At 40.2% G+C, this 21,100-nt stretch overlaps 1 protein-coding gene and 1 long non-coding RNA gene across 2 annotated transcripts; one reads left to right on the forward strand and one right to left on the reverse strand.

Moving 5' to 3' along the window:
* Positions 1–6,104: 6,104 nt before the first annotated feature.
* LOC104444640 (glucan endo-1,3-beta-glucosidase, basic isoform-like) lies at positions 6,105–8,218 on the reverse strand. The gene is made up of 2 exons (XM_010058371.3): positions 8,064–8,218; positions 6,105–7,189 (listed from the first exon to the last, which is right to left on the reverse strand). The coding sequence occupies exons 1-2, from the start codon at positions 8,137–8,139 to the stop codon at positions 6,249–6,251; spliced, it is 1,017 nt and encodes a 338-aa protein (XP_010056673.1). The 5' UTR covers positions 8,140–8,218; the 3' UTR covers positions 6,105–6,248.
* Positions 8,219–8,916: 698 nt separating this feature from the next.
* On the forward strand, positions 8,917–14,191 carry LOC120289643. Its single transcript, XR_005547751.1, has 2 exons — positions 8,917–9,052; positions 13,876–14,191. It is a non-coding gene; the product is annotated as an uncharacterized LOC120289643 (long non-coding RNA).
* The last annotated feature ends 6,909 nt before the right edge of the window (positions 14,192–21,100 follow it).

A 21,100-nucleotide genomic window follows, 5' to 3' on the forward strand; every position in this document is an offset into this window, starting at 1 on the left:
TCATAAATAGATGAAATTGTTTATATCTTAGGAATAGAGGGATTACAGGAATGTACACTTTCTTTTATTATCATCCCTTCTTGTGATTATATACAGCATTGTACATCATATTACAATCAATGAAAACAGAGGCACAATTTTCCTCTCAGAAATTCTTCCCTTTATCTTTGAATCTAGTTTCGTGACAGTTTCCTCAAACAATCAGCGTCCGAGTGTAAGACTAGCAAGGAACAAAATGAGTTCGCTAAGAGACTTTCCTTTCATGAAAGTGTAGGCTGCAAGACTTGAAGCCTGCTTTTGTTGGGGAGAGAGAGAGAGAGAGAGAGAGAGAGGGGAGAGGCAGAGAGGGGACCAGAAACTCTTCCGAGCAGGACTTTCCATTACAAATGGGATTTGACCTGTACAGATGTTTCTTTCCGCACTATGGGATAAAGACTCGATTCTGGCCCTATACAAGCTACCAAAAAACAGTAGACCTACAATAATTTTGTGGAAAACTGTACAAAAAAATCATACAGGTCAGACTTCGCCTTTCCTCGATTCTCATCACTTTCCCCACACGCCGAGAAGGGGCCAAAAAGCGGCGCTCAATGCCTTTTGCGATGTGGAAGGCCAGCAAGTGGGAGCGGATATAATTATACACTTCGCAATTCCTTTAGACGTTGCGTGCTCATGTGCTGGGATAGCTGGAACCGAATTCATGAATAGGCTGAAGCAGGGTCTGCTCCGGAGGTATGTTGGGTGCAGGAGTAAATGCAGGCTCGAGATTCTCATTCACGCTCTCCTTAGGCCTCTTTAGTCTCTTCGGTTTGTGATTGCTGGTCATTATATTGTAAGCCGTCATCAAAAGGATACTCTGCGGGCGATGAGCTATGTTCGTTCATCCTAGGCCGGGGGGTGTGGTTTCTTGACTTCCACGATCTTTGCCTGTTGGCAGCAGCTTTCCTCTGCGTTACCAGCAGATCAAGTTAAAAAACTGGAGAAAGGCAGAGCATGCTACTGACGCCATCCTCACAAGTAATGCTAATGTTCAAAAACACAGAGAGTCAAAAAATAAACACCAGCGATAATAGTTCACAGCATAATAAGGCAAAAAGACAAACAAAAACAGTGCCACAGCAGCAACCAAGTTAGTATGTACATTGACGATAAATGCAATTGGTAAACTACAGGCAATTAATCCACAAGAACCGCTTTTTATGCTAGGGAGCAAACAAAGAAGTATAACATTCAGAACAAGGTACATGTTGATGCCAGCAGCATAAAATATACATTTTACATGCACAGTTCATTCCCAAAAATTTTCCAGTAAGTTCAAAATTTTCTGTTCCTCAGTCCACTACTGGAAAATGTTCCCCGGGGTGCTGCGACTCCCCTCCTGCTAACAACTTGAAATGAAAAACCTCAGATAACACCCCACATCTCGTTTCGTGCCAACGGAGACAGATTTTCGTTAATTAGACCGAGAGCTTGCACAAACGAGGAAGTAACTTCAAAAGTCTAGGTTTTTACACCGGTAATAACAAATTTCGACAATTTTACCCCAGATCACCCAATTACGCTCCTTTAGTCATGCCTCATGCCTCTCTCTTTTAGATAGTTTCGCATAGTAAATCCCAGTTTCTTAAAATAAAATGATGACACGTGAGGATTCCTTTTTGCTACTGGACTTTGATTTGTCTGCATCAGGAGTGGGCTCATTTCCAGCGCCCTTAGCAGCGATGTTTATTAAGTCTTCCATAGACGTATCCCCTTCAGCATCTAAGCGGATGCCCTTTGTTGGCTGCTTCTTTCTTTGTATATACTTAACCTGAAAAAGGGATGAGATAATATCTCACCCTTGCAAAACTCAAGCTTCATTTATACTGTGCTTTCTCCATCTCATTAGGATGTTTCTTTCAAACACAGAGGACAGGAAAAACTGCATCAACTAAAGTCCGAAAAAGACAACAATGATAGACGTTCTATTCCAATCTGTGGTGGAATCTCTCTTAGTTTTTGATCCAAAAGTAACGACACAACATCCTCAGGGGCCAACAGATTGCCCTGGACATGACCACCTGTCATGACAAGCTGCTGAACAGTACTTTCCTGACTAGCTCTTTGAAGAATTTTCTCCTCAACTGTCTCTTTACAGATTACTACACAGAAAGACAAGACTGAAATTTCATTTGAAGATGGAAATCAAAATCAACAGGCATATCACAAAACGTTTTTATAGAGGCCAAATGGACACCAACATAGAGAGAGAACACACGTAAGGGAGAGAGGAGTGTTCGGCCAAGCATCACGTGGCTGAGCCTCTCGCAGCGGCAATCTTGATCCAGTGAGCGCCGTGCACAGCAGTCTTGCTCAGCCACGTCTGATCGCGCACACGAGCTTCGCTTTCTTGCAAGCACAGATGGTTCTTGACTGTTTGCATGCATATCCAGGGTTACTTAAATGCTATATAAGGAGGGATCTTTTCTGGAAGGGGTGGTGGCAAAGATGTACTCCTAAGAGAACTAAAATGAAAAAATGAGGATCGGAATTAAAAAGACGCCATGACAGTTTTCCTACTAACATCCTTTGTTCGACCCAATCTGTGAGCTGGATCCGTCGCCTGCAAATCCAGTGTTGGATTCCAATCACTTTCATAAAATATGACCGTGTCAGCTGCTGTTAAGTTAATTCCCAGTCCACCAGCTCTGGTACTTAGTAAGAAGACAAAAATATCATTCCTGCAAGAGGAATAAAACAATTTAACAATAGTGGTACTGCTTAATTTTCCAAAGAACATGGAATCACCCACAAAACATCATTTTATTGCACACAAAGTGAGTCAGAACATCATTCTAAAGGCCCTACCGATGTTGAAAGTCTCTGACCATATCTCGTCAATCCATAACGGTGGAGGATCCATCCAACCTTAGGTACCTATATTTTCTGTAATTCATAGAGTCCTGTAAAGATGTAGTATACCAGCTCGGGACAAATCTGATCAATAGAAGTATCCACTCGCCATAAATATTGTTATATGAATATCAATCCATTTCTCCTCGTAATAAGAGAACGTTGACGCTATCATGCACTTAAGCACCTAATTAAGCAAAGATAATAAGAAGAGCGGTGATGAAAATGAATCAATTACAAGTCAGACTAGCCCAGCTAGCCTTACTGATTCTAACGGAGTGTTGAAAGCAATAAGCAACAGAGGGACGATCCACAGATCCATGACTTGCCAGCATGTTTATGGGGTCAACCAAAATGTGAAATTCAACATAAACTTATTAACACACATAAAAGTTACCATTACTCATTGAAAGCATCGACCGCAATTGAAAAATTTGTAATTTGAGTCAATGGATTTGAAGAACTTTTGCAAACCAGTGAGAAACTTGAAACCAATATTCATGAAATCAACAGGCTGAAAATAGCTTGCTCGAGAGGGAACGCAACTGCTGAATCTGCACAGTGCACTCGTATTCCACTACCACCTCGCATCTCTTGGTGCCAAAGGACTACCGTTGACAAAAGAGGTTTTGAGAGAGAGAGGATGTAACACCCTGGGTCTCTACTGTAGATATATTGTCCGCTTTCGACACTAAGTCCTGGCGATGTGGGACAAGAGACATGTCCCCATCCCTGCACACATCCGGGGACCGAGGCCAGACATACCGCCATCCCTCCTCTCCACGCACCACCACTTATGCTATCGCACTATCGCACTCTCCACCCTTTAGGAGCACAGTGTCCTCACTATGGCCAGCCGCGGTCAGGAGTCGGCTTTGATACCAGTTGTAACACCCCAAGTCTCCACTATACACATATTGTCCGCTTTGAACACTAAGTCATCACAATTTTGTTCTTCTCAGGGTAGTCCATACTACCCCAAGAAAACGCGTGTGTATAATTAGAGGTCCCACTGCCTTATAAGGCAGCCCAGAACTCCCTCCCTAGGCAATGTGGGACAAGAGACATGCCCCCTCCCTATGCATGTTCGGGGACCGAGGACGCTGTGCTCCTAAGGGGTGGAGAGTGTGACAGCCCAAGCGGCGATACGCGAGGAGGAGGGATGGCGGTGCGTCCACGCCTGGGTCCTCGGACGTGTGCAAGGAGGGGCATGTCTCTTGTCCCACATCACCTAAGGAGGGAGTTCCGAGCTGTCTTATAAGGCAATGGGATATCTAATTGTACACGTGCGTTTTCTTGGGGTAGTATGACTTGCCCTAAGAAGAACAAAACTATGAGAACTTAATATCCAAAGCGGACAATATGTGTACTCTGGAGAGCTAGGGTCTTATAGTCGCACTTAAGGAAGGAAAGACAAAGTGATAGGTTAGGAGCTAACACCTCGTCGGTGACATCAACTGTTTTGTCATTGTTCTTTCTAGACTTACAGATTCACCAACATGTGATACTTGATGTCGGCAATCACATGCAAGGACTTATGCGGCAACAAAGAGGGGAAGAAAAGCAAATATGAAAAGGCACTCTAAGCATCTTTGTTGATTATATCATGCTGGCAATCCATTCATGATAACCTTGATCACAATACTAAATCCATTTCGACGCCTGAAACTAAAATATTTGGGGATAAGTACACTAGAAGTGCCAAAAGTTATGTACGACGCTTACATTAGTGCAAAAGTTTATTTTGGATCACTTAAATGTCAAAAAGTTTGAAAAACAATCATTTCAGTGCCAATGCCAATCTGATTGACTGGAAATCCGACGGCACACTTTTTTATTAATTTTTGAATTTGACGTAACTCGTCAGAGAGTAGTCAGCATCCAAACAACAAAATGATATTGTTCGGCGTCTTTCCCCAAGTAAGAACCCTAAATCCCTAAATTGAGAGAGAGAGAGAGAGAGAGAGAGAGAGCAAAGGCTTCCTTCTCGTCTTCTTCCCGAAGAACAACACTAGCAATAGCATTGGCATCAGCACCGCTCCGCCTCCAGTTCATTCGACATTGTTGACAAATCCAAGCTCTTGTCCTCCTTCTCCTCCTTCTCCTCCTTCTCCTTCCTCCTTCAGAAGGACCCACTTCAGCCACTTCCTGAGTAGAGCCCAATCCACCATCTCCATCCGTGCCCTCCTTGTCTCCCTCACCCTCCTTGTCTTCACTCTCTCCACTTTCGAGCCCCCCTTCTTCCTCCTCCTCCTCTGCCCTAGCCTCCTATTCTTCCTGCCGCTTCTTACTCGAGCAACAACCTCAACCTCTCCTCGCTCACCTAGTTGAGCAACTACGACGATGGCCGAGTGACGAAGGTCAAGTAACAGCAGGTGAACGACGGTGGCCGAGCGAGCTATGGTCAGCATTGGGCGAGGATCGAACAAAGAGCCCTAATTTTAGTCCCCATACGAGTTATGTGGCATTGTTTTTGTTAGGCCATCCACGTATGACGGCAGAACAACGTCGTTTCTAAAGGAGGACAGAAAACGATGTCATTTAAAAGCCACATCAATTTTTTTTGTTTTTAATATAAAAGCCACATAACTAATTTCACCAGAATCTCTCGCGTAGTGGTACCAAAATGATCATTTTTTCTCCGATTTAGCACCTTAGTTATCTGACGGAAACTTTTGGCACTAAAGTGAGCGACATACACAACTTTTGACACTTCTAGTGTATTTTCCCCAAAATCCTTGCAATCATTTGTAAATGAGCTCTACCTCCTCCAAGCATAGTATAATATCAATTCATCAAATGGTGGAAGTAATTTCCATCAGTGCAGCTAGGCAAGTATGTTTCCATTTGCACACCCTACGAGCTTTTAGAACGATGCCTTTTCCAATATAAGGATGGTGATAGGAAAAATCTAGCTTGCTGCATGGTGATGTGGGGACTCCTAATATCAAACTGAGCTTACATGCAGCCACAGATCAACCACTATTCTTAGTCTTTTAAAACTGATTGTCCTAAAACAAGATGCTAAGCATTACACCCGCCTAAAAGTTATTAGATTACATTTTTGAGGGTTGGAATTTATCAAAATAGAAGCTCATGATTATGAACATTCATATGTTAAATAATAGTTGATCGTGTGTGATGGGTGTCTGAGGATAAACTTTCTTAACTAAATACTCGAATGAGCACTATCTTATGCGTTAGAGGAAGAATTATAAGAGAACTTTCATGATTTATTGTGATTGCCATTCCTCTTCATTCCTGATTCTGCATGTTACATAGTGTAGCAACTCTCTTATTTTAACATCACTGAGCAGGTGTGCCCTTATTCCTTAATACAAGTCGGTGTGCACCCATTAGTTGAAATTAATAGGGAATTTTGGCTGTCCATTGGGGTAAAAGAGGCCCCAATGTTTCTCATACTCCGGGTTCTTCTGGTCCTCGTCGAACATGGCAAATATGTAAGTTTCGATCGGCTTTCCGGGCCTCTTGGGAGTCCCCTGCTTCACGTGCTGAATCAAATTCGAGTTGTAAATTCTCTCGTTTTCAATGGACGTTCCCTTCCCGCCAGCAGATGGCCAACCACTCTCCGACACAACCACTTCTAGGGACCTCCCACCGGCTTTCTCTAGTGCAGAGTAAACAGCGTCTAGAATTGCGTCAAACAAGTTCCGGTACCCGAGTGGTCCATCTGACACCACGACCGAGTTCGCTGTGAACAGAGCATAGTCGAGGCGTTCCTGGGGATTGTTGCTGTAGCTGAAGTATGGATAGAGGTTGACAAGCAAAGGGGACTTGTTGTTGACTAGGAAGCTGATTATAGGATCTAGGAGCGGTCTGTGATCGGCCCTAAGTGTGCCCTTCGACGGAGGAAACGATTCTCCTAAGATTCCTGTGTCCACAGCTGTTGAGACCTTGATCTGGCCCCCAAGTCCGGCGTTCGAGATGGCAGTCTGGATGTTTCGCATGGCAGGGACGAGAAACTGGGCAATTTGAGAAGAAGGCTGCACTTCATTGCCAACTGCTATGTACCTGAACTTGACGTTGCCATTGTTCTTCACATTGTTTTGGACCCAAGTGTTTGCGTTGGCTTGGCTAGAGGCAATCCTCTGGAGGTCCTCGTTGGAGAGGCCCAGCATGAGCTCAATGTTGGTGCCCCTAAGGGCTTGGATAGCGGGCTGGTCCGGGCCATAGAGCCGCATCCTGCGGATATTGCGCCGGTTGTAGAGCGCAACCACATCTGCCCGTGAAGGCAAGTTGCTGCCGAGCATTCCATAGCAAACCCCTATTTGAGCACCTGCATGGAATGGACAGGAGAGTTATTGCTTCAACATAATTCTTGGCTCTTCTTATTATGTGAATGAAAAGATTGCAAGACCTAATATCATCAGTTGAATGAAAATTGTTGACAAGAAAAGTGGTCTTTCATGCGGTTTCAAATTTATGATTATTGATTGGCCCAAAAATAAGATTAATATTATTTGTGTACCTAGTACTGTCAAAGCATGTTTGCACTCCTAGTGTAAGAGAAGCTTAGTTTTGTGACCTCACCAGCTAAAACTTGCAGGCATGGTCAATCAAAATAGTTTGGTAGGCCTAAATTTTGAGAGGCCACAGAATTTCCCCAGTACACATCTTACCTTGTAAATGACATATTTCTATAAATTTTTCCAAACATTTTCCTTGTAATTTTCTTCATTTTGGGTTAGGGGTAGAATAGGGCTATGGCCATCTGTATATCATTCCATCCCATGCATGTTTTATATATGATGAACTGAATTTATCAGCATTACTCATGCATAGATAACAATCTTCAGCTACGAGGAGAAACCATTTAAAGGTCAAGATACACTGGCGCTCTGGTACGGCTCCATTCCACTTGGATATGAATAACATAATGAGCACGTAAATCTATTGTGAGCCATGAAGAAAGATGTCATGCATTACTCTCCCTCACAATTGCTCAACCGAGAGAACAAGTCAGTGTAATATCTACACGTCACCATGTACGTGAGTGACTAACTTGCTTATATAACTCATCTAGCTACCATGGAGATCCTCAGTTGCGAAAAAAGAAAACACACACACACAGAATTACAAGATAAGAACGAGTAGACTTCTAGTCCATCAAGAATCCATCATCTTACTGACGAAATGAATATGTCGGATACCTGATGTATCAAAGTTAGCTGCCAAAAGAGCCAGTGTCAGCATCGCAGAGAATGCGGGAGAAATGAACGAAGCCATTTGGGACGGAGTGAGAAAGTTGCACTTAGCAATCCCGGAAGAGGCTCCTATTTATAGAGGGAGAGGTGCATTGTATCACTACATGTGCAGATGTCTGAGTAGTGACATTGCGAAGACTGAGCACAGTCCCCCCCCTCTCTCCTTTCTCTCTCTCTCTCTCTCTCTCACGTCCATCTGATCAAGACTTCATCATCTGCCAGCTCAAGCACGCAGTCCCAATGAAGACATCTTCAGGTACAGTCCAACGAGATGATAAGAAATCTCTATTAAGCGGAGTGAAATTTTCCACTCAAGCGACTAAGACTACTCAAAATCCCACGAGTTCTACTACTGAGTGGTACCGCAAGCTATCGTGGCATGAATATCTTTAGGACTTGGAAAAGTTGGCGCGGAGGCTAGCGCTAGAATTCAGGAGACTCTTCCACGACTGGGAAAAAATAAACACGATACTGATGATGACATTGATAAAGAAAATATTTTCCTTAACTAATTTATTTTTTTGAACCAAACCTTGGAAAATTCAAAAAAAAATTAAACTGAAAATTATTCTTCATGAAACAAGCAAAGTCCTAACACGATAAACTATCCACAGTATATTCTCATCCTATTTGTAGTTGATGGGTTTTATAAAAGATATTGGGCCGTCCATTTTGGGCCAAATTCAGCCCGTAATTCCAAAAGAGAAGGGGCCCATAAGAGAAGGCAGTTATTTTCGTGTAAAAGAAATTGCAATATAAAAGAACGTAAAAAAAAAGAAAAAAGAAAGGACAACGTTTTGCAAGTTTGTATTTTGTGGATTCTCTCTTTCAAGCAAAAGAACTCTCTTACTCAAGAAGTAAAAGAGATTTCAATCGACGGTCAAAAGATTGTTCCCTCTCAAGACTGCAACAGCGTTTAATTTGTGGAAATTAAGGTACGTCCGTTTTGGTGATGTACTTTACGATTGATGATACAAGAGTCCTTTCCACATTTCCGTATTTGATTTTAGTATTACTTGAGAGTTTGGGTATCCGTTTTTATTAGGAATCCGTTTCCAACACTAGTCAAGATCATCATGTTGCATTAGAAGTTGGCACCCTTCTCCAAATTGTACTCGCGGTGGAAAATAGACTTGAATGGTCGATAGTCGAGTTGTGCAGGACCTAATAATCACCATCATTTAGCCCCCTTGATTTATTTATTTTTTTCCCACTTCGTACCTATTTGCATTCACTCTGGCAAAAGGAAGGAAATCCAATGACATGGTTCTATAGTAGAACTTGGAACCAGTGGGAACCTATAAGTTCCAGATTCTAAGTTTCAAAAAATGAAAAACCCGTTTTAACGGGTAGGTTCCGAGTTCTTAATTGGAGAAACCTGGAACCTATAACCTATAACTTAGAATCTGTAATAAGTTTTAATGTTTTTCTTGGTTCATGTCTTCGCACTATCTTATGATATTCCGTGCATGTATAATCTAGAAATACTAATATGAGCTTCCATTTTATGACTGAAACTTTGGCTTTATTAATATTCATATATTTCATGTGTCTTTATGGTTAGTGAATTGAAGCAACAAGTGGTGGTCATTAAAGATTTTAATTTATTATAATTTTTCAATTAATAATATAGGTGGAACCTAAGTAGACCCTAGAACTGACCGCGGTACCTATAACAAAATAAATTTCAGGTTTTAGAGCATGCATGGTAAGTTTCAGTTTCCAAAAAATGATGAATATGTTTCTAGGGTATATATGGTAGATTTCAGGTTTCAAAAAATAAATAATCTATTCTAACGGGTAAGTTCTAGGTTTCATATGAAAACTATATGGAATCTGGAACCGTTCAACCTTAGCAACAACGATGATGATGACAAGTTCCGCTCCAGGACGGTGGATGGGCCACGGGACAACCATGGAGAAAACGCAGAGCCTCCCTTCCTTCCCGCCCTTATCTCGACGTCCCATCTAGCCTGTCACACAGCTCCAGAAATCATCAGACAACGCGATTGGTGAACTTGTTGTTTGTACGCGATAGCTGACTTAAAACCACCCGTTTTCCACCCGTTCACATGTATCAAGATGAGGCGTCCGTGGTTGCGCGTTCATTCCGTTTTCCACACGATCGCAACTTCGATGGGGGGCAGAGTCTCTAAGACAAGCCCCACTTATATAGTCTCGTCAACATCGAACTATTTTCCCCGCGTCCGTGCATCGGATCGAGCGGTGGAAGCCAGCGACGGTATCCGCATGCTATTCGTGGGTCCCCAGCATCAATAATGGAGAGATTACTTGAGATATCCCAAGTCGAGATCGACGCTTTTGTCTTGGTCGATGTCCACAAATTCTGGGACGTGGTCTTAGCAAGACAGCTTGTTTAACCATATCATGGATTGCCAATGGATCGATACCAGAGTGCTGAGACACAAAAGTGTCAATTTTTGTGACCACTTCGCTGATATCATGGCGGATGTCATAAGATTTCGGAGGATGATACATGAATTACCTTACTTGATACCAAGAACGCCTAGCGCTTATCGTTGGGATTGTTTTACTTCATTAGTTTTGTTGGATATGCCGTAATCAGGGTTGCCGCAACCAAATTGAGCAGCCCCAGTGACCTTCGCACGAAGGTCGCAGTGCGGCGGGTCGCGCGACCTTCCGGCGAGGTCCGCGACGACCTAGATTGTCCCGATCGCAACCAGATTGCGCGATCCCGATAGCTCAATTTGGGTCGCCAGAGGTCGCGCGGCCCAGATCTGGGTCGCGGCGACCTCCGGTAACCTAGATCTACTGGGGGTCACAGCATCGTCGAGGTTGTAGCGGTCGCGCGACTTTGCTGCAACCTAGATCTGGGTGGTCGCCGAGGGTTGCAATGGTCGTGGCGACGCGACTCGGAGGGGGTTGCCGAGGTCACGCGACCTGCTGCCAACGGTTGCTGTGACACACCAACCTCATGCCGACCTCTGTTCAGCTCGTCGCCGGCCCCTTGCAGCTCCGCGCAACTTCGCCGACCAACCTCAACAAAGAGGAAGATGAACAGTCACAAAGACAAAACAAGAAAAACGAAATGTTAGTGAGGACATTTATGGAAGAAATTTTTTTGTCTTACTCTCCCCTCAGCCTTCCGAGAAAGCCGAATGCCCAAGGCAGCCCCCAACCTACCTTGGGCTTTCAGCCTTGGGAAGGCTTGCCTTTGGCAAAGGCAAATGAAAAAAACCTTGCCAAACACTAAATATTTGGCCCAAAGGCCTTTAGCCCCCCAAAGATCCTTGGGAAAGCAGTTCCCAAACACAGCTGATATCAAAAGAAATAACAAAAATTTCTGTCAATTTGACATAATGTGATTCATGTTTGTCCCTAAGTTGATTTGGCATCTAAGTATATTCTGAGTTTGATTTACTACTATGTTTGTATACATCAGCTTTGGATGGTTATTGAAAAGATTCACTACCATATTTAACTACATGTGATGAAATTTGAGTCCAATTTAAACCCAATCTTATTACAATATGATATCGATATATGTATCCTCGATTGAGTCTACGTGTGCATCATTGAAATTGAATCACTTCATCCCCCATACTTTTTTTACAAATACTGTTGAGTCACTTTACATTGTAGCCATATTTATTGATCATGTTGAACATGGTGTTGCATATGGATTTCCTATATTAAAAATTGATGTGTTTGGTAGTAACACAATAGCTGAGACAAAGAATGCAGCACAATGCATAAAGAAAACAATGCAATTTATTTATTGGATCTCTTGTTGTATTAAAAGGATACAATGATGGTAATTAGATCTCATATTCAGATAGGACAGAATCCCATGGTGGATATGTGTTCACACAAAGTGGAAGTGTTGTATCTTAGAAATCAACTAAACAAAATTATGAGGGAAATAGCAATCCTGTTAACCCAAAAGTAAACTCGGTTGAACAAGATTATTCTAATTGTTTTGATTATTCCTTAAGCTAATATTGTGGCCAATGTGAAAAAATAGATGGTGGACTCGGGTGCTGCCAAGCATATACGTACAAAGAAAATATTTTATCCTCCTACAGTTTATTAGAGGAAGGAGAAGAGATTATTTATTTTAGTGATTCAAGAACTACTCAAGTTTGTGGGAGAGAAAAAGTTCTTCTCAAACTCATATTTGGAAATGAGACTAAGTAGTTAATAAAGTTTTTAGCAAATATTCCTTTGGGAATGAAACCGACACATTCTGTGTCTAGACATTGTGATTGTCAAGTGGCAATAGCCATGGCAATATTTTCATTGGCTAAAAGAAACACATCTAATCGAGATATGATGTAGTAAAACAATTGTTTAAAGATGGAATTATGTCCATTTATTTTTAAAGTCAAAAGTGGATTCAAGCAATCCTCTGACTATATATTGAGGGGAATGGGACTTAAGCCAGTTGAGGAAAATCAACACTAATGGTAACCCAACTCGTGCAATTGACGATCCCATAAATTAGGATTATATTTATAATAACAAGTCACTTGTTGATCTAGTGATGCGAAATCATGTTTCCTTCCGGGACATGGCGAGCCTTTGGTTCTGTGCACGTTTTGATAGTAGTCAAGCGACAGTAACGAGCTCATCCTTAAAATTGCACGTGAAAACCAGATTCCGTAACGGATGTAAGATTCTCTAAGTAATGCTGGGAGAGGTTGTTAACGTCAATCGCCAATTCTCACCCTCTTCACACATGTTTATACATGTCGAAAAGATAACTTTTTACTTGTACTCGAGGTGTTTGTTATGGTTATTAAACTTTTAGAATGTGAAAACACATTCATATAGAGAATCTCAATTTCATAAAGCCATCTAACTCATAACATTTTAAAATCATATTATACTTTTCCATGATATTTTCTTGCAAGGGGTTTCACATTTTGAAACAGGGTATATTTAATAGCTTTCAAAGTTTTGCTCCTAACCAAGAGAATTTATTTTCATGGATAGATCTCATCAAACAACCTATTCGACCGTTTACCTACTCTATTGATTCCTTGTGGAAAATCTTGCTTGGAGGGTTGGAATTTTAGGCTGCCACAATAGTCAAAGTCGTAAAATTATACCGGTATCGGGATTGTCTTGCTGTTGAGATTGGACGTAAATTCATGAATCCCAAGGGTGACGTTCAAGCCTCATGGTCCATTGACATTCCGATTTAAGCACCGTGATTAGTGTCGTTGCCCTAGAGTCTTACTAATTAAGTGCCTTTTAGCGCTTATTATTTGTTAACCCACTTAATCTAAACTTATATCCGGCATCGAAAATTGGAAACGATAAAGTTACGTTTGGTCGTCTAGATTTCTAATCTGAGTAAGATATTCTATCAAATATAGGAATTTTGTTATTACTTTAACGATCATTTGGTTTCTTCATTGTCCGCATGCAATTATCATCTCTAAGCTAGATAGGCATTGAAACAAATAAATAGCGGCACCACTAAATGTTTCGACCACTTTCAAAGACTTGCCTGGTTTCTTCTTTAGTTTTTTTCCCCGGTCGGCACATTCTTGCTCTAGGTATAAATGCATGTGGCTATGTACAAGTTACTCCGGTAAGGTCTCGAGTGCTTTCTTGAGAAAAAAATAAAGAAAGAAAGGAATCTTGCTTCTCAAACTTCTTTGGCATGAAAAATTGCCGGTGGAAGCATATGCCACAAGTTTCCTGCAATAAGTTCTGCGATATAGCATTTCGGTATGATTAAAATTGTAATCTTTTGTCATGATGGCAGGCAGTACTTGTCGAACACAACCACGGAAACCCCTGGTGCTGCCCCGACAACAAGCTGTGGCTATGCTGTGCCAGGCATACTGGGTACGGTGGCTATGGCACTTGGGCTAAAGGCGCGAAAATTGTTGAGATAAATCAACAACCTTTCTCTATCAAGTATTGGACAAGGATGGAGAATCACGATATATACAGCGTAGTTGATTTGAGTTCTTAAAAGCTTTCGATGTATGGTGAAAAATAAATGCTAGATGATAAAGGATAGCGTTATCATGGGCAGATGTATCTAGCTCTTATAAAGAATGCAGTATTATAAATCATTGATTACATCGTGTAGGTCACCCATTCATGATAATCTCGATCATAACACCGAACCCATTTCGATGCCCGAAGAGTAAAATCCTTGCAATCATTTGTAACTGAGTTCTACCTCCTCCAAGCAAAGTATAATATCGATTAATCAAATGACAAAATTAATTTCCATCAATACAACTCGACAAGTTTACTTCCATTCACAAACCCTACGAGCTTTTAGAATGATGCCTTTTCCAAGATAAGGACAATGAATGGAAAAATCTAGCTCGCTGCACTATGATGTGGGGACTCCTACTATCAAACTGAGTTGCTATACGACAACAGATCAACCGCTATTCTTAGTCTTGTAACAACTGGTCGTCCTGAAACAAAATGCTAAGCATTATACCCGCCCAACAATTATCAGATTTCATTTCTTGGGGTTGGATTCCATCAAAATAGAAGTTTATGATTATGTACACTCATCTGTTAAATAATAGTTGATCATGCGTGATGGGCATCTGAGAATAAACTTCCTTAACTAAATACTCAATTGAGCACTCTGTCATATGCATTACCGGAAGAAATTATATGAAAATTTTCGTTATTCATTGTGATTGCCATTTCCTCTTCTTTCCTGTTTTTGTATGTTACAGAGTGCAGCAACTCTCTTATTTTAAGATCATTGAGCTCAAGATAGGTGTGCCCTTATTCCTTAATAAAAGTCGATGTGCACCCGTTGGTTTACTGGGGAAATAGAGGCCCCAGTGTTTCTCATGCTCCACCGGCTTCTTCTTGTTCTCATCGAACGTAACAAATATGTAAGTTTCGATCGGCTTTCCAGGCCTCTTGGGAGTCCCTTGCTTCACGTGCAAGGTTTCATATCTTGTACATCTAATATATGAGAAGCTTAGTTTTGTGACCTTACCAGCTACAACTTCTGGTATGGTCAATCAAAAAAGTTTGGTAAGCCTAATTTTTTAGGGGCCACAGATTTTCCGCGGTACACATCTTACTTTGTGAAGGACATCAATTCTAGAAATTCTTCCGTGGATTTTCCTTGCAATTTTCTTAATTTTGGACTAAGGGTAGAATAGGCAACGCCCATCTATATACCATTCCGTCCCATGCATGTTTTATATTCGATAAACTGAATTTATCTGCATTAGTGATGCCAAGATTACAGTCTTCAACCTTGATGAGAATCCATTTCAAGGTCACAAGGTACGTCCGCGGGTTGATTCGGCTCCATTCTACTTAGATATGCATGACATATTAAGCACGTAAAATCTATCGTGAACCGTGAAGAAAGATGCGATGCATTGCTTCCCTTATAATTGCTAAACCAGGAGAACAGGTCAGTGTAATCTCTGCATGTCACCATCTATGTAAGTGACTAACTTGCTAATATAATCGTCCGACCAAAAAAAATATATATATTGCTCATATAACTCATCTAGCTACCTCAGATATCCTGGTTGTGGAAGAAGAAAACACAGCACGACAACACGCACACAGAATCATTAGATTAAATGAGTAGGCTTTATAATCCACTAAAAAGCAAATAGATTTGGGCCATCATCTCACTGACGAAATGAAGCCATTGGATGATCTTTGCACAGAGAGAGAGAGAGAGAGACGGGCCTGTTGTGTCAAAGTTAGCTGCGTAGTGACATGCGAAGACTAAGGAGAGGTTATTGTACCAGAACTTGAGCAGGATTTCTGAGTAGTGACATGCGAAGACTAAGCAGAATCTCCTGCTCTCTCTCTCTCTCTCTCTCTCTCTCTCTCTCTCTCTCTCTCTCTCTCGTCCATCTGATCAAGACTTCCAGCATCTGCCAGGTCGAGCACGCAGTCCTAATGAAAACATCTTCAGGTACAATCAAACGAGATGTTAGAGTTATCTCCATCCATCAAGTCGAAAGGAAATTTCCACTCAAGCGACTAAGACTATTCAAAGACCCCACGAGTTCCACTGCCAAGTGGAACTCCAAGCTATCGTGGCATAGAAGTCTTTAGGACTTTCGAAAATTGGCCGACGCTGATCCTAGAAATGACGATATTATTCCACCACTGGGAAAATAAACACGACACTAATGATGACATTGATCAAGAAATCATATTTCCCTTCCAGGACACGGCGAGCCTTCAATTTTGCTTCTAACCAAGAGAATTTATCTTCATGGATAGACCTTATCAAACAACTTCTTCGACTATTGGCTCACTCCATTGGTTCCCTCTTTTGTCTTTTCCACTACTCAAATTTGAGGCATTAACTTATAGCAAGAACAATTCCACAAAATACTTTAAAGTTATATTTGGTCGTTTGGATTTTTAATTAGGATATGACTAAATATGATAAAATATGAAATTCAAAGATTTTGCTATATCCATAAAAATTTGAATATATTCATACCATATCATATACATTATTTGATATAAACAGCATATCTATATAAATAAACTTAAAATTTACACAAATGAATATAACAAAAATCTTTCAACACTCTTGCCTACTTTTTATTTTTATTTTTCTCTCTTTTTTAATTACTCTCTTTTTTTCTTTCTTTCCCTGTCATTCTCTAATAAAAAAATTTCAAATAATAAATCGTACTAATATACCTAAAATACTAAAATATGTGTAAATATAATTTTATATTTATATTTATATATTGAATTTATATTATAAGATAGAATTAATTTCCAATATATAATAAAAAAATAAGATTAAATTTAAAAATATTTTATTGTTATATTTTATTATTTTGAATTTCTTATATTAGAATTCAAATGTTAATTATTGAAATATAATTTTAAGTTTATTAATTTAAGAAGTTTGTTATTGGAGAAAAATAATTTTCCTATTATTAATATTAAGAATCTTATACATTTTTATCTCACCTCTCCATGAAATAATTTTATCCGAGTTATATTTTTCTTATATACGACTTTGTTTTATCTTGAGCAGACACCAAATACAGGATCAATCAAACTGGCACACATCTTTATAACTTCCGACTTCTTTAAGATCATTCATCTACTACCCAACTACAAAGCTCAATTAAAATTCCCAAAATGCCATTACCTTTCCTCCAGTGGAAGTGGAACCGGAACTCTGTCCTAAGTTGAAGAATTTTCTTCCAAGCCCAAGAACAACGGGTTGGCTCCTTGAAGAATGAGTAAGCTTTATAATCCACTAAAAAGCAAAATAGATTTGGGCCATCATCTAACTAACGACGAAATGAAGCCATTGGATGATCATTGCAGAGAGAGAGAGAGAGAAGACGGGTCTGTTGTGTCAACGTTAGTTACTAAGGGCGCGTTTGGTAACGATTCTGTTCCCGGGAAGAGATTCTGACTATAAATGATTATTTTTTATTCTGTTCCCGGGAACTGATTCTGAGTAAAAGAACGTGTTTGGTAATTGTCCAAAATTTCTGATTCTGGAATAAAATTGCGTTTGATCTGTGCTCATTGATTCGTTCCAAATCAATTTCTTTTAATTTTTAAATAATTTTTTTACTTTTTTCCTTTTTTTCTTTTCTTTTTTTCCTTTTTTTTCTTTTCTTTTTTTCTTTTCTTTTTTTCCTTTTTCTCCTATTCTTCTTCTTCTTCTTGTGGCCGATCGCTGGCCCTCGGCGAGGCCGGCCCTCGTCAGTCGAGCCTCGCCGACAGCTAGGTGAGCCTCACTTGTGGCTGGGCTTGCCTCCGGCGAGCTCGCCGAACCTCGCCCTGGCCTAGCAAGCTTGTTGGACCGATTGCCGGCAACCAACGGCGACGGCAAACAGCGACGAATGGGGGCAGATGGTGGTGGATGGTGGCGCGCGATTGAGGAAGAAGAAGAAGAAAAGAGAATAATAGTTACATTTGATTCTTTTTTCTAATTCTGGAACAAGAATCATATTTTTTTTTTTTATTCTTGATTCTACTCTCAATCTATTCCCAAGAACAAAAATTTTACCAAACGCAATTTTGTTCCCAAACTGATCCCAGAAATAAAAAATCAAAATTTGGCCATGTTTGGATGGTTACCAAACAAGGCCTAAAAGAGCCAATGTCAGCGTGACAGAGAACAAAGAGAGGTTATTGTACCAGAACTTGAGCAGGATTTCTGAGTAGTGACATGCGCTGACTAGGCAGAATCTCCTGCTCTCTACCTATCTTTCTCTCTCTCTCACGTCCATCTGATCAAGACTTCCAGCATTTGCCAGGTCGAGCACGCAGTCCTAATGAAAACATCTTCAGGTAGAGTCAAACGAGTTGTTGGAGTTATCTCCATCTATCAAGTCGAATGGAAATTTCCACTCAAGCGACTAAGACTATTCAAAGACCCCACGAGTTCCACTACCGAGTGGAACTCCAAGCTATCGTGGCATAGAAGTCTTTAGGACTTTCGAAAATTGGCAGACGCTGGTCCTAGAAATGAAGATATTATTCCACCACTAGGAAAATAAACACGACACTAATGATGACACTGATCAAGAAATCATATTTCCCTTCCAGGACACGGCGAGCCTTCAATTTTGCTTCTAACCAAGAGAATTTATCTTCATGGATAGACCTTATCAAACAACTTCTTCGACCATTGGCTCACTCCATTGGTTCCCTCTTTTGTCTTTTCCACTACTCAAATTTGAGGTATTAACTTATAGCAAGAACAATTCCACAAAATACTTTAAAGTTATGTTTGGTCATTTGAATTTTCAATTGGGATAGAACTAAATATAATAAGATATAAAATCTAGAGATTTTGCTACTTTCTTATAAATTCAAATATATTCATATCATATTATATCATATACATTATTTAATATAAACGGCATATTTGTATAAATGAACTTAAAATTTACACAAACGAAGATGGTAAAATCTCTTGCAACACTCTTGTCTACTTTTATTTTTATTTTATTTTTATTTTTTTCTCTCTTTTTTATTTCTTCCCACGTCATTCTATAATAAGATTTTATTAAATAATAAATCATACTAATATACCTAAAATAATAAATTATGTGATAAATATAATTATATATAATTATATTTATATATTGAATTTATATTGTAAGATAGAATTAAATTTGAATATATAATAAAAAATAACAAATTAGAATTCAAATGTTATTTATATTGAGATATAATTTTAATTTTATTTATTTAAGAAATTTGTTATTGGAGAAAAATAACTTTCCTATTATTAATATTAAGAATATTATCCATCTTTATCTCACCTCCTCATGAAATAATTTTATCCTAGGGCATATTTTTCTTATATACAACTTTGTTTTATCTTGAGCAAGCACCAAATACAGGATGAAATAAACCGACACACGTCTTTATAACTTCCGGCTTCTTTAAGTTCGTTCATCTACTACCCAACTACAAAGCTCAATGTAAATGCCCAAAATGCCATTACCTTTCCTCCAATGTCGAAGCGACCAATGAAGGGTCGTTTACTGGTGATCCTAATGACACTCCCACCGATAAACTTGACCATTTCTTCTGCCATTCAAAGACTCCATTGCAGGCGGCAAGAACCTACTAAAGCTCGGGTGCATGTTAAGACCGCAACTGCGACTGCGACTGCGAATTTTAGCGAGTCATGGTGAACCTAAGAGGAGTTGCATGCTAGCTCACAAAGCTGAAACGAGAAACTGGTGAGCTGGAGTATACCCACGAAGGGACTCGAAACATAAACATGGGATCTCAATATCAGTCCCGTATCCTCGTGTCTTGTGTTTTTTGCCATTTGCATCTGACTCTGCTTTCTTCGTTTGTAGGTCTGCCCCTCTCTCTCTCTCGGGCCGAGCTTCCTTACTCAAGCCCGTTAACCCCCAATATGTCTATGGTTTTTCTGGCAAGGTGAAGCTTGGGCAAAAGAGAGATAAAAAAGTGGCACCGCTGAATCTAGTAAAGATTGATCAGAAAAAATGGCAGATGAGGAGCTTTTAAGTAAGCAGGTCATTTTAAATGACCGACGTAGAGCTGGCTAGCGTAGGCTGCAAGTACCAAGTAATATTTCCAATATCTTGATATCAGACGAAAAAATTTAGCATGGCAATTTTACTGTCTTTAATACGCTTGGCATTTCTCTCACAAGTGATTTCACCAAGTTTTTCCAGCAACTAGTGAACTCGGTGGATTTGGCACTTTAGGTTTCCTCAAACAAGCAGCGTCCGAGTGTAAGGCTATCAAGGAAATGAGTTCGCTAAGAGACTTTCCTTTCATGAAAGTGTAGGCTACAAGACTTGAAGCCTGCTTTTGTTGGAGAGAGAGAGAGAGAGAGAGGGAGGGAGAGGCAGAGAGGGGACCAGAAACTCTTCCGAACAGGACTTTCCATTACAAATGGGATTTGACCTGTACAGATGTTTCTTTCCGCACTATGGGATAAAGACTCGATTAACTCTGGCCCTATACAAGCTACCAATAAACAATAGACCAACAAGAATTTGCCGAAAACTGTCCAAAAAAATCATACATGTCAGACTTCGCGTTTCCTCGATTCTCATCACTTTCCCCACACGCCGAGAAGGGGCCAAGAAGCGGCCCTCAATGCCCTTCGCGATGTGGAAGGCCAGCAAGTGGGAGAGGATATAATTATACATTTCGCAATTCCTTTAGGCGTTACATTTTACCAAATGCGATTCTGTTCCCAAAGTACTTTCGAAAACAAAAAATCAAAATCAAACACTATTGAATAGTTACTAAACAGGGTTTTAGGGAACCAGAGACTTTTCCGAACAGGACTTTCCATTATAAATGGGATTTGACATGTACAAATGTTTCTCTCTGCACTATGGGAGAAAGACTCGATATACTCTGGCCCTATACAAGCTATCAATAAACAGTAGATCTACAATAATTTTGCCGAAAACTATACAAAAAAAAAAAAAAAAAAATCATACAGGTCAGACTTCGCCTTTCCTCGATTCTCATCACTC

This window comes from Eucalyptus grandis, chromosome 1 (genome assembly GCF_016545825.1).
Source record: "Eucalyptus grandis isolate ANBG69807.140 chromosome 1, ASM1654582v1, whole genome shotgun sequence".
NCBI lineage: Eukaryota > Viridiplantae > Streptophyta > Magnoliopsida > Myrtales > Myrtaceae > Eucalyptus > Eucalyptus grandis.

Bases quoted from the DNA above. Each gene is read 5' to 3' on its own strand.
- LOC104444640 (XM_010058371.3), bottom strand. From the start codon at position 8,139: ATGGCTTCGTTCATTTCTCCCGCATTCTCTGCGATGCTGACACTGGCT. The intron at 7,190-8,063 runs GTATCCGACATA...CATTCCATGCAG, and splicing joins AGCTAACTTTGATACATCAG to GTGCTCAAATAGGGGTTTGC.